General features: G+C 47.6%; 1 protein-coding gene across 1 annotated transcript; it reads left to right on the forward strand.

The window, feature by feature from the left end:
* The first annotated feature begins 5,976 nt into the window (after positions 1–5,976).
* Positions 5,977–8,139, forward strand: NANOS2 (nanos C2HC-type zinc finger 2). Its single transcript, XM_079988003.1, has one exon. It carries the CDS (start codon positions 6,855–6,857, stop codon positions 7,389–7,391), a length of 537 nt encoding a protein of 178 aa, XP_079844129.1. The 5' UTR covers positions 5,977–6,854; the 3' UTR covers positions 7,392–8,139.
* The last annotated feature ends 4,702 nt before the right edge of the window (positions 8,140–12,841 follow it).

Below are 12,841 nucleotides of genomic sequence, written 5' to 3' on the forward strand. Positions count from 1 at the left end.
ACTATGACTTGTCCATCTTGGGTGGCCCTGCACGGCATAGCTCATAGCTTCTCTGAAGTGAGAGCTGGACCATAAAGAAGGCTGATCGCTGAAGAATTGATGCTTTGAATTCTGGTGCTGGAGGAGACTCTTGAGAGTCCCATGGACTGCAAGAAGATCAAACCTCTCCATTCTGAAGGAAATCAGCCCTGAGTGCTCACTGGAAGGACAGATCCTGAAGCTGAGGCTCCAATACTTTGGCCACCTCATGAGAAGAGAAGACTCCCTGGAAAAGACCCTGCTGCTGGGAAAGATGGAGGGCACAAGGAGAAGGGGACAACAGAGGACGAGATGGTTGGACAGTGTTCTTGAAGCTACTAGCATGAGTTTGACCAAACTGCGGGAGGCAGTGGAAGACAAGAGTGCCTGGTGTGCTCTGGTCCATGCGGTCATGAAGAGTCGGACGTGACTAAATGACTAAACAACAACAAGGAAAAGCAGGACATTCTGGGATCAAATCAGAAACCAGGGCAGCTTCTGTAAATGGAAAATAGGGACACTAGGAGGTCTGTTGCTGTCTGACAGTGGAGCTTGGGTAGGCAAACTAAGGATCGGGGGCCGGATCCGGCCAATCGCCTTCTCAATCTGGCCCATGGATGGTCCGGGAATCAGCATGTTTTTACATGAGTAGAATGTGTCCTTTTATTTAAAATACACCTCTGGGTTATTTCTGGGGCATAGGAATTCGTTCATCCCCCCCCCCAATAGTCTGGCCCCCCACAAGGTCTGAGGGACAGTGGACCGGCCCCCTGCTGAAAAAGTTTGCTGACCCCTGAGATAGAGCATAGCTGGTCTTGACCCTAATTTAAAGCCATCCATGGACTCAGCTATACAGCTGCAAATACAACGTTTTAAGTGCATTATACAAATGTGACACTACATGGCTCTGGTGAGCTAATGGCAAATTCAATGTATTTTTTTTTTTTAAAAAAAAGCATTTTTTTAAAGAAGGATTTTCACAGCTTATACCGCATTGGCCCGAATATAAGACACACCTGCAAATAAGCTGCACCTTTAAAATTCAAGGCTTGCTTGTGGGTGTGGCCCGCCTCCTGGCACTATTGCCTGCTGGCATTCCCAGCACAACCTCCCCAAGCCGGTGCCATGCTGCTTGGTTGCTCTCGGGGTGGGGGGGGCGGAGCTGTGCCGCTTTGCCGGCGGCCTCCCCCCTTCCCCCTTCCTAAGGCAACTGGGGGAGGCTTGGGAGTGGCGGCCAAGCAACACAGCTCTGCCCCACGCTGCTTCTGGGGAAGGCTGCGAATATAAGCCATACTTTAACTTTTCACGGCCCAAATTGGGGGGAGGGGGAGTGCGGCTTATATTCGGGTCAATACGGTATGTGTAGATTTCACCTGAGTCTGTTCCTAGTCATGGTCCTTTTAGTGCTGGGGCTGATGGGAGTTGTAGTTCAGCAACACCTGGAGCGCCTCAAGGTCCATCACCCCTGGAATCTCGGACCGCTCAGAAATTTGGGTGGCGTGCATCAGGCCGCCAATCTCCTAGACGGCTTTAAAAGGATTATAGACAAATTCCCTTTCAGATTAGACATCCCTTTTATTTCAGTGTATTATATAAAAAAATGATACTTTGTATTGGGTATGAACTTTTGTATACCTTTCGACAAGTATCGAGAAATATAATTAAATGCAAAAGAGAAAGAGAGAGAGAGGATTAGGAAGGGAAGCCAGGGGCTTTCAATGGATGGTGCAGATGGCAACCACTCTTCTGCCAGGCTCAGTGTTTGACAGAAGAACATCTGGAAGAATTTGGCTGCTGGATCAGGGCCAAAGGGGGACCAGCATTGCCTCCATGGGTAGTTTGCAAGCCCCATAACCCGCTTCTGGTCCTGAAACACAAGCAACAGGTATTTCCCATGCAGGAATTAAGATTGCCAGAAGAAATATCAACAACCTCAGATATGCAGATGACACAACCTTGACGGCAGAAAGTGAGGAGGAATTAAAGAACCTTTTAATGAGGTTGAAAGAGGAGAGCGCAAAATATGGTCTGAAGTTCAACATCAAAAAAACGAAGATCATGGCCGCTGGGCCCATCACCTCCTGGCAAATAGAAGGGGAAAAAATGGAGGCAGTGGGAGATTTTACTTTCTTGGGCTCCATGATCGCTGCAGATGGTGACAGCAGCCATGAAATTAAAAGACGCCTGCTTCTTGGGAGAAAAGCAATGACAAACCTAGGCAGCATCTTAAAAAGCAGAGACATCACCTTGCCAACAAAGGTCCGTATAGTTAAAGCTCTGGTTTTGCCAGTAGTGATGTATGGAAGTGAGAGCTGGACCATAAAGAAGGCTGATCGCCAAAGAATTGATGCTTTTGAATTATGGTGCTGGAGGAGACTCTTGAGAGTCCCATGAATTGCAAGAAGATCAAATCTCTCCATTCTGAAGGAAATCAGCCCTGAGTGCTCACTGGAAGGACAGATCCTGAAGCTGAGGCTCCAATACTTTGGCCACCTCATGAGAAGAGAAGACTCCCTGGAAAAGACCCTGATGTTGGGAAAGATGGAGGGCACAAGGAGAAGGGGACGAAAGAGGACGAGATGGTTGGACAGTGTTCTCGAAGCTACCAGCATGAGTTTGACCAAACTGCGGGAGGCAGTGGAAGACAGGAGTGCCTGGCATGCTCTGGTTCATGGGGTCATGAAGAGTCGGACACGACTAAACAACAACAGTATGCTGCCACCATAGGAAACCCATGATCAGGATCCGAGCACAAGAGCCCTCTCCCCTCTTGCAGCTTCCAGCCATTGGGACTCAGAAGCGATGCTGCCTCTGACTCTGGAGGCAGAGCCGAGCCCTGTGGCTAGTAGCCTTTGATAGCGGATTTCTCCAGTCCTCTTTCAACAGCCTTCCAACTTGGTGGCAATGACTGCCTCCTGTGGGAGGCAGTTCCACAGATTAGCTATGACGAAGGACTTTTGTTTATCTGTCCCGAATCTTTGCTGGATGTCCCCCTAGTGATACAAGGAGGGGAGGAAAACTTTTCCACCCTGCTGTATATTGTCTTATAAATTCCTATCGGGCTTCCTCCCGCCGCTTTCTCTTTTTTTATTACAAAAAACGTTTTTATTAACCAATTTCAACATAACAAATTGTCAAACCGTATGTTATGTCCTGAGTTGAATAGGATCCAAAAAGCAGCAGTCTGATTGGTCCTAGAACGATAGGATTCAGAATGCAGCAGTCTGATTGGTCCTAGAACAATGCAGCAGTATGATTGGTCTGCAGCAACCACCCAATCCAGCTCCAGATGGAAGTGAATCCACAACCTGATTGGCCTGCAAGAGAATTCCGGAATTAGCCAATCACGTGCAGCCCATTGTGTAAATTATGTATATAAAGCAGATACTTTGGGGAAACTTCCATTTCCTCCTCACCACTATGAGCTGAATAAAGAGCATGAAATCACTTTGCGACTCTGAGTATATTTCACCGTATAATCACAAACATAGTTTCCCCCCTTCCACTCCTCCATCCCCTCTCCCCCCTAGGACTTCCCTCAGCTCCTCTCTCTGATTTCTCTGTACATATTATTCCCTGCATGTTATAAAATTATATATATCCTTACCTTATCTGCTTATGATGTTATCAACCAATAAATTTGTGTATGTTTATTCAAAACCTGCCAAGGAGTCCAGTTCATTTTGTTGTCTTTTTAAATAATTTGTAAAAAGCTCCCATTTTACCTTAAAGTCACAGTTGTCCTTGTCCCGCAGTTTACCGTATTTTTCGCTCTATAAGACGCACCAGACCACAATATGCACCTAGTTTTTGGAGGAGGAAAACAAGAAAAAAAATATTCTGAATCTCAGAAGCCAGAACAGCAAGAGGGATCGCTGCACAGTGAAAGCAGCAATCCCTCTTGCTGTTCTGGCTTCTGGGATAGCTGCGCAGCCTGCATTCGCTCCGTTTCCCCTTACTTATTAGGAGGGAAAAAGTGAGTCTTATAGAGCAAAAAATACGGTATATGTCAATTTGGTCAGTTCTGCAAAGCTCATCAAAACGCCCGAAATGCGGCAACGTTTCCTTGGGGGAAAGTGCCTCCAGCCACTTTTCTTCCACAGTACACCTTTCCCGGTTCTGCAGTATTCTTATTGGCATGCGCCAACCCAGAAGTGTACATAATATTTCGAGTATGGGTGCAACTCCATTGATTTTTATACAGTAGGTAAACATACATGGTCTAAGGATGGTGCCTAAAGCCAAAATCACACATAGTCAAAATGCACTAAGTTCAACGGTGGGTGGGATTGCCAAAGTATTTCTTCCCCTTTAATTTTTAAATAATTGCCAAGCACCTAACGCCGAATGCAGGCAAGTTAAATGCATGCAAATTGTGGGCTTACTTTAATGGGAGTTGTTAGTTTGTGGGTGCCAGACACCTGGATCCTGCAAGTGTCGGAATTTAATCAAGGTTTGGCGTGCTAAGCTGTGCTGCAGACATTCCCAACCTCTGTACTCAGCAAGTGTTAAAAGCCAATTAAAAGTGTTAATTGCTAATGAAGCCAGCCTGGCCTCTGGTGTTGAGGCAGTCGCCGGGAGTGATGCGCCATTAAGACAACAAAGGATCAGGGACCTCCGTGCTAGATGCAAAATGGGTGGCAAGCGGGAGAGTTGGAGCAATGGTTGATGTCTGTTTCAGGGCAGGGAAAAAGGACCTCTTGGGGTGTTAATGCTGTCAGCCCCTCCACCCTATGCTCAGGTTGTAAAGGTAAAGGGACCCCTGACCATGAGGTCCAGCCGTGGCCGACTCTGGGGTTGCGGCGCTCATCTCGCTTTATTGGCCGAAGGAGCCAGCGTACGGTTTCCAGGTCATGTGGCCATCATGACTAAGCCACTTCTGGCAAACGAGACCAGCGCACGGAAACCAGCGCACCTATTTATCTACATGCACTTGGACGTGCTTTTGAACTGCTAGGTTGGCAGGAGCAGGGACCGAGCAACGGGAGCTCACCCCATCGCGGGGATTCGAACCGCCAACCTTCTGATCGGCAAGCCCTAGGCTCTGTGGTTTAACCCACAGTGCCACCTGTGTCCTAGCGTTCAAAAGGTGAGACAGAACTCGCCTTTGCAGAAGCCACACTGATTCTTCTCCAGCAAATTCCTCGTTTTCTTCCATATGCTTGGTGATCTTATTCTTCATAACGCTTTCCACCAGTTTATAATGTAATGCACCTTTAGCTAACTGGATCTCCCCGGATCCCTCCCTCCCCATGGTCACTTTCTAGTCCTCCGGAGCAGAGGTCAGTCTTAGGACAGGTTTACATATTTTTGTACGCCAGCAATTTGGCATTTGATTTCTTTGACGAATTGGAGGGGGCAGAATAGAGCCTTGACCTGGTGCTTTGTTCCCTTTTTAATTTGTAATTGCGGCCTAGAATTTCATCTCTTGCCACCAGCATTTGCCTCATTCTTCAGACTCCCCTCTTTGAAAAGTCAGTTTGGGCACAGGGATCTCGTCTACGTTTTCTGCCATAAGACAAAAGACAAGGGACCCTCCTTTTCTGCAATCTCCTTCTACTTTAGCACACCTTTAAGTCTCCTGTCAGGGGACGCAGGTGGCGCTGTGGGTTAAAGCCTCAGCGCCTAGGGCTTGCCGATCGAAAGGTCGGCGGTTCGAATCCCTGCGGCGGGGTGCGCTCCCGCTGCTCGGTCCCAGCGCCTGCCAACCTAGCAGTTCGAAAGCACCTCCGGGTGCAAGTAGATAAATAGGGACCGCTTACCAGCAGGAAGGTAAACGGCGTTTCCGTGTGCGGCTCTGGCTCGCCAGAGCAGCGATGTCACGCTGGCCACGTGACCCGGAAGTGTCTCCGGACAGCGCTGGCCCCTGGCCTCTTAAGTGAGATGGGCGCACAACCCCAGAGTCTGTCAAGACTGGCCCGTACGGGCAGGGGTACCTTTACCTTTACCTTTACCTTTAAGTCTCCTGTCATCCTAACAATCAAGCTGTTTCCCTACTTCTGAGGCATTTAAAGACTTTTGAACATGTTGGTGTTAACATTTTAACGATGTGTCCCTCGATTGTTTTAATTTTTCACGCCCTTTACGGTCTGCTAACATTTCTTTGGCCGGATTTTTAGGTTCCTATTTGTCCTAATTTCAGCAAGTCTTCCGTTTTCTGAAGAAAGCCTTGTTGCTTCTTGTAGCTTTTTTGACTCTTGCTAGTTAACCATGTCAACATCTTCTTTCCCTTGTAAACTTCTGGTATATACACCTAGCTCTGCTTCTATTATTATAGTTTTGAATAACCCCCTAAGCATCCTGGAGAGATTTCACCCTCTTGGCGTTCCCTTTCAACGCTCCTTTTTTTCTTCCTTTTTCTTTACCAATTCCCTTGTTTTGCAGGGAAGTTTCCAAAGTCCAGTGTCTTTCTGCAAGAAACGCCACTTGGTTTCCCTAAAACCGGTCTTTTATCTGAGAGGGGAATGTGGCTGAGTCTAGGGTGCCCCATGGCACAAAAAGGAGCTTTCAGTTGTGCTTGCAGAACCAGCTCTGGACGTTTTTAGGCGAATTTTGTGCCTAAAAGATAGGGCAAATCTCTCTCTCTCTGTGTGTGTGTGTGTGTGTGTGTGCTTGGTCAAGTCATGAGTTCTTTGCAGAAAACCTTGCATGTCTAGACGTATAAAGGTTAAATTCAGGACATGGCGGGGACGTGTGGGGAGGTGGGGATGAATATTTTCATACCCCTGGCCCTTTAAATTGCAAACTCCACCTCCCCAATATTAACATTGTCTAAACAGCATTTTGGGTGTCAGTTCCACATCACTTAAGAGAGTTGTGCATGTGTAGCGCTGGCCATGCTTTCATCCTTCTCGATTCCGTCTTATCCCCCTGCCTTGACCGGGGGCCAGTATTTCGACAGGTTTAAAGACTATCTCAACCTGTCGAAGGTCATCATGGAGATCATCGAGGACCGGAAGAAGGGGCAGGCTGGTTTTCCGGTCTGGGACCCCCTTGACTGCAGTGATGTGCCCTTGGGACCCCTTGAAGACTCCTTGGGGGTCCTGGCTCAGTGGGCCATCAGCAGTGGGAGCAGCGGCTCAGAGGGTGGAGCGAACGGCGAGGCGTCACAGACCCCCCAACAAGCCGCCAAGGGGGTGATCTGCAACTTTTGCAAGCACAACGGAGAGTCCAAGAACGTCTACACTTCCCACCCGCTGAAACGGGCCGACGGGGTGGTGGCCTGCCCCATCCTTCGCAACTACACCTGCCCGCTCTGTGGCGCCACAGCCGGCAAGGCCCACACGCTCAAATATTGCCCACTCAACCAGGAGAAGCAGTCGCTGTATCGCAAGTGCGGACGCAACTCGGCCGGGCGCAAGGTGAAGAGATGAAGCGAGGGACCTCCCTGCCCAGGAACGAAGAACCACCAACCCACAACTACTGTAACTAAGAACCAGAGATAAGACAGAACACATCGCCAGGCAACATTTTTGATACCGGCAACTCCAAAAAGCCAGCTTCGTTTGCCCCTACCCAACCTCCCCTTTCAAAATACATTTAAATCAAGACATTTGTTTTGTATTATTTGCTTTCTACGCCAGAAAGATGACAGATGCTGCAACAAGTGATCTTTTTTAAAAGACATTGGGACACATACGGGATATCATGAAAATACACCCTGCTTTTCAGTTTGAAGAACGGAAATCAGCCTAGTTTGTTTCCCAAAATCTGTGAGTTTATAACACTTTTGTTTCTTGCTTTTTTTAATGTCTGCAATTGTCTTAAATCTTTTCAGGGCCACTTGTTGCATGATGGAAGCAGCTATTTCCCCCCCAAAGAATCCTAAAACAAATCCCAAAAGTTGCCATTTTGTTTCATATATCATGTGTGTTTTGTATATGTGAGAAAAGTTTATATGCTTTGAAAAGAAATATTTTTATATATATATTTTAAAAAGAAAAGTATTTATATCTATATTTGTTCTTGTGGGTGGTGGTGTTTGCATTGCAGACGTTTGTTATGTTTTGTTCCGGTGACGTTTGAGACTGTTTAATAAACAAGTTTTTATTGTTCTTGCATCAAATCATTGCCTTTCTCAGTTTTGTTCTTGCATCAAACTGTTGAAATTTCTTCAAGCTGTTCCCTAGAATCATAGAGTTGGAAGAGACCACAAGGGCCATCGAGTCCAACCCCCTGCCAAGCAGGAAACACCATCAGAGCACTCCTGACATATGGTTGTCAAGCCTCTGCTTAAAGACCTCCAAAGAAGGAGACTCCACCACACTCCTTGGCAGCAAATTCCACTGTCGAACAGCTCTTACTGTCAGGAAGTTCTTCCTAATGTTTAGGTGGAATCTTCTTTCTTGTAGTTTGGAGCCATTGCTCCGTGTCCGCTTCTCTGGAGCAGCAGAAAACAACCTTTCTCCCTCCTCTATGTGACATCCTTTTATATATTTGAACATGGTTATCATATCACCCCTTAACCTCCTCTTCTCCAGGCTAAACATGCCCAGCTCCCTTAGCCGTTCCTCATAAGGCATCGTTTCCAGGCCTTTGACCAGGAGTTCAGGCAACAACAACCTGACCGTAACTTGGAAAGTTTACAGTACTTGGAAGTAGGTCCTGCTTACGCCAATGATGCATATTGTCTTGTAAATATCTCTAGGTCTGTGCATAAATCTCTAGGTATTTTGTTAATAAAATATTATCTGTGCACAAACATGGAATCTAACTGGGTTAGATAGCAAGACTTTTGGGGAAGATCATCAGTTGAAAATGGGGAATCCTTAAATAATTGCAGCTGAATGTTCTAACATGCTTTGGAAACCTCTGCAACCCGAGTAAATTCCAAAAACTGGGATCTATATTTCCTTAACTCTGCAAAAAAATTAATGCTTCCACTTATCATGTGTGGACCGTGCAAGGCATCAATGCCTCATATCCACTAACCAGTGAAAACTCCTACTTTGTCTACATTTTGTCTTCTCAGATCTCAATAGGCATTAATTGTACATTTTTAAGCCATCACGGGGAGTAGAAACTTCTTCTTTTTAAGGTTGGGGAGAACAAAAACGTGTACTCCCTTTCCTTTCACAGAATTCATGAAATTCACAGATTTTTTTTTCCTTCTCAAACCTCCCTATATAGGGCTGGATTTTGCACCCTGGCATCTGCAGACACTGTTGAAATTAAGTGAAAGGGATTTGGTATTATAGATGCGCTTGGCATTCACAAATCACATTCACCCCCTCTTTTGGGGGTGGGGTGGGGGTAAAGGTAAAGGAAAAGGGACCCCTGACCATTAGGTCCAGTCGTGACCGACTCTGGGGTTGCGGCGCTCATCTCGCTTTATTGGCCGAGGGAGCCGATGTACAACTTCCGGGTCATGTGGCCAGCAGGACTAAGCCGCTTCTGGCGAACCAGAGCAGCGCACGGAAACGCCGTTTACCTTCCCGCCGGAGCGGTACCTATTTATCTACTTGCACTTGGACGTGCTTTTGAACTATGTTGGCAGGAGCTGGGACCAAACAACGGGAGCTCACCCCGTCACGGGGATTCGAACCTCTGACCTTCTGATCGGCAAGTCCTAGCCTCTGTGGTTTAACCCACAGTGCCACCCGCATCCCTGTGGGGAGGGGGTAGATGCATTTTTTTCCTGGATGTAGATGTCTTCCCACCACCACCCCACATAGTAGAATCCACAAAGTCCTGATTATGATTAATCAAAGTGAGGAAAACACTGTGTGTGGCCTCAAGCTGGAGGATTAAGGAATGGGAACCCTCCCCTTTCATGTTAAAAAGAATACCACGCAGAACCCAGAACATAACAGATGAACCCTTGCGAAGCAGGTAGCCCACCCCATCCCAGTTTTTGCATCAAATCTCCCTGTCACCTCCATATCTGGTTTTCAGCATCATGATATATCACTAGCTAAACATCGTGATACAGTGGACGCTCAGGTCGCGAACGTGATCCGTGCGGGAAGCACGTTCGCAACCTGCAGCGTTTGCAACCCGCAGCGCCGTGTCTGTGCACATGCAGGTCGCGATTCGGTGCTTCTGCGCATGTGCAAAGTGCGATTTAGAGCTTCGGCGCATGTGCCGAAACCCAGAAGTAACCCATTCCGGTACTTCCAGGTTCGGCGTGGTTCGCAACCCGAAATCACACAACTCAAAGCGCCTGTAACCCGAGGTATGACTGTATACCGATACATCACGATGTCTGAAACAAGGACGGAATGATGTGGATGTAAACACTGGACTTGGCAACCCTGTGGGGGAAAGGATGTTCTTCTAAACCAGCACGACTTTTCCTCTGTTCACACAGGGCGGGTTGAGCTTCTAGGAGTGGATAACTTTTGAGCCACAGACATTGAACTGCAACCAATGCTGGTCCCCCTTTGGCCCTGATCCAGCAGCCAAATTCTTCCAGGCGCTGTGGGTTAAAGCCTCAGCGCCTAGGACTTGCCGATCGAAAGGTCGGCGGTTCGAATCCCTGCGGCGGGGTGCGCTCCCGCTGCTCGGTCCCAGCGCCTGCCAACCTAGCAGTTCGAAAGCACCTCCGGGTGCAAGTAGATAAATAGGTACCGCTTACCAGCGGGAAGGTAAACGGCGTTTCCGTGTGCGGCTCTGGCTCGCCAGAGCAGCGATGTCACGCTGGCCACGTGACCCGGAAGTGTCTCCGGACAGCGCTGGCCCCTGGCCTCTTAAGTGAGATGGGCGCACAACCCCAGAGTCTGTCAAGACTGGCCCGTACGGGCAGGGGTACCTTTACCTTTTTAGCATGGCCAGTGAGCAAGGATGATGGGGCGTTGTAGTTTCAGCAACACCTGGAAGGGGCCAAAGTTTCCCCACAACTGTTCCGGAAGCATCCATTCCCCTCATCGATGTGAGAAGCGATAGGATGCTGGAATATTGTTGTTGCTGTTGTTTAGTCGTTTAGTTGTGTCCAACCCTTCGTGACCCCCTGGACCAGAGCACGCCAGGCACTCTTGTCTTCCACTGCCTCCCGCAGTTTGGTCAAACTCATGCTGGTAGCTTCGAGAACACTGTCCCACCATCTCGTCCTCTGCCATTCCCTTCTCCTTCTGCCCTCCATCTTTCCCAGCATCAGGGTCTTTTCCAGGGAGTCTTCTCTTCTCATGAGGTGGCCAAAGTCTTGGAGCCTCAGCTTCAGGATCTGTCCTTCCAGTGAGCACTCAGGGCTGATTTCCTTCAGAATGGAGAGGTTTGATCTTCCTGCAGTCCATGGGACTCTCAAGAGTCTCCATGCTGGAATATAAACAAGGCCTTTTTTTGCCTGTTGCGAGGTTTGTTATGGCTGCCATTCACTCTGTTTTTACCCCCCCTCAGAGCAACTGGCAGAAAAGAGGAATTTTGTATCTTTAGTGGAGACGGCTGGTTTGCACCGTCTCCGACAGAAAGCCCTGATCTCTAGAAATGGGCGATGGGAAACAAGGGTCAATGGAGAGGGCTCCCCCCACAATCCGGCCTTTCAGGCCCACTTTTGATGATAAAATGGAGAAAGCAAATGGAACCAGGTCCTTCAGAGAATGGTCGTCCCCCAAATTAAGGCTGGAACCCCAGGCTCTAAAAGGGGAAGGCAATCTAGGAGCACAAATGCACACTCAAATCCTAGACAGACCCAAGCTGGCTTGGCCCTTCGCCTTGGATGCATGCAGTGTTTCACCCAAGTCCTGAGGATGAGGAAAGGGCATCTAGAAAGTGGACAGAAGTGGGCATCCGTTTGGCCAACTTGAGCAAAGGAGAATGCTAGATTAGAAGGGATTTGGGCATGATCCAGGGCTCATCTTACATTCTTTAGGTGGCTCCACATCACTAGTGTTCGGCAGGTGAGATTCAGGTACAAACTGGGAATTAGGATTTGCACAGTTACGTTGAATTGAAGCCCTTTGTCACTCTTAGCACAATCAAGGCACTTCTGTAGAAGCGACTTCCAGCAGCTAGGAAAGAGATAGGGAAACGTTGAAAAGTGTGGTGTGGGCAAAGGACCAAAGGGAAAACATCTAAAGGACCCTTCAAGGAAACAGGGATGGGTGAATTCTCGTCGTGATGGAACCTGCCAGCAAAAGGAAGGATGGATAAGCAAAGTTATGGACGATGTCGAATCAGCAAAGCTAACAGCTAAAATAAGAGAATGTAATGGAGACTGGGTTTTTTTTTTTTGAAGACTTTTGAACCTTTTGTGGATTATTTTAAGAAATATAATAGGAAGAATCCGCAAGTGGGATTTGATCTACAAGCAACAGAAAGAATGAGAGACTATTGCATGGGTAGGCAAACTAAGGCCCAGGGGCCGGATCCGGCCCAATCGCCTTCTCAATCTGGCCTGCAGATGGTCCGGGAATCAGCATATTTTTACATGAGTAGAATGTGTGCTTTTATTTAAAATGCATCTCTGGGTTATTTGTGGGGCTTACCTGGTGTTTTTACATGAGTAGAATGTGTCCTTTTATTTCAAATGCATCTCTGGGTTATTTGTGGGGCATAGGAATTTGTTCATCCCCCCAAAAAATAATAGTCCGCCCCCCCCAAGTTCTGAGAGACAGTGGACTGGCCCCATGCTGAAAAAGTTTGCTGACCCCTGGACTATTGTTATGATTATGATGTAAAAAAGGGAAGACCAGGTGCAGCAAGGGGGGTGTGAATAAGAAAAACATCATGGGAAATGGGATGGGAAGTTGATAATATAAAAGAATTTTTTTTAAAAAAATAAGTATTGGAATTATAGGCGGAATTTCTGGAAATTTATATTTAAAAAAAAAAAATTGAGTGGGGAAACCCCTCCCTTTGAAGAAATCAGAAGGGATGCTTAGCAGGG

Source organism: Podarcis cretensis (assembly GCF_951804945.1).
Source record: "Podarcis cretensis genome assembly, chromosome: 8".
Classification (NCBI taxonomy): domain Eukaryota; kingdom Metazoa; phylum Chordata; class Lepidosauria; order Squamata; family Lacertidae; genus Podarcis; species Podarcis cretensis.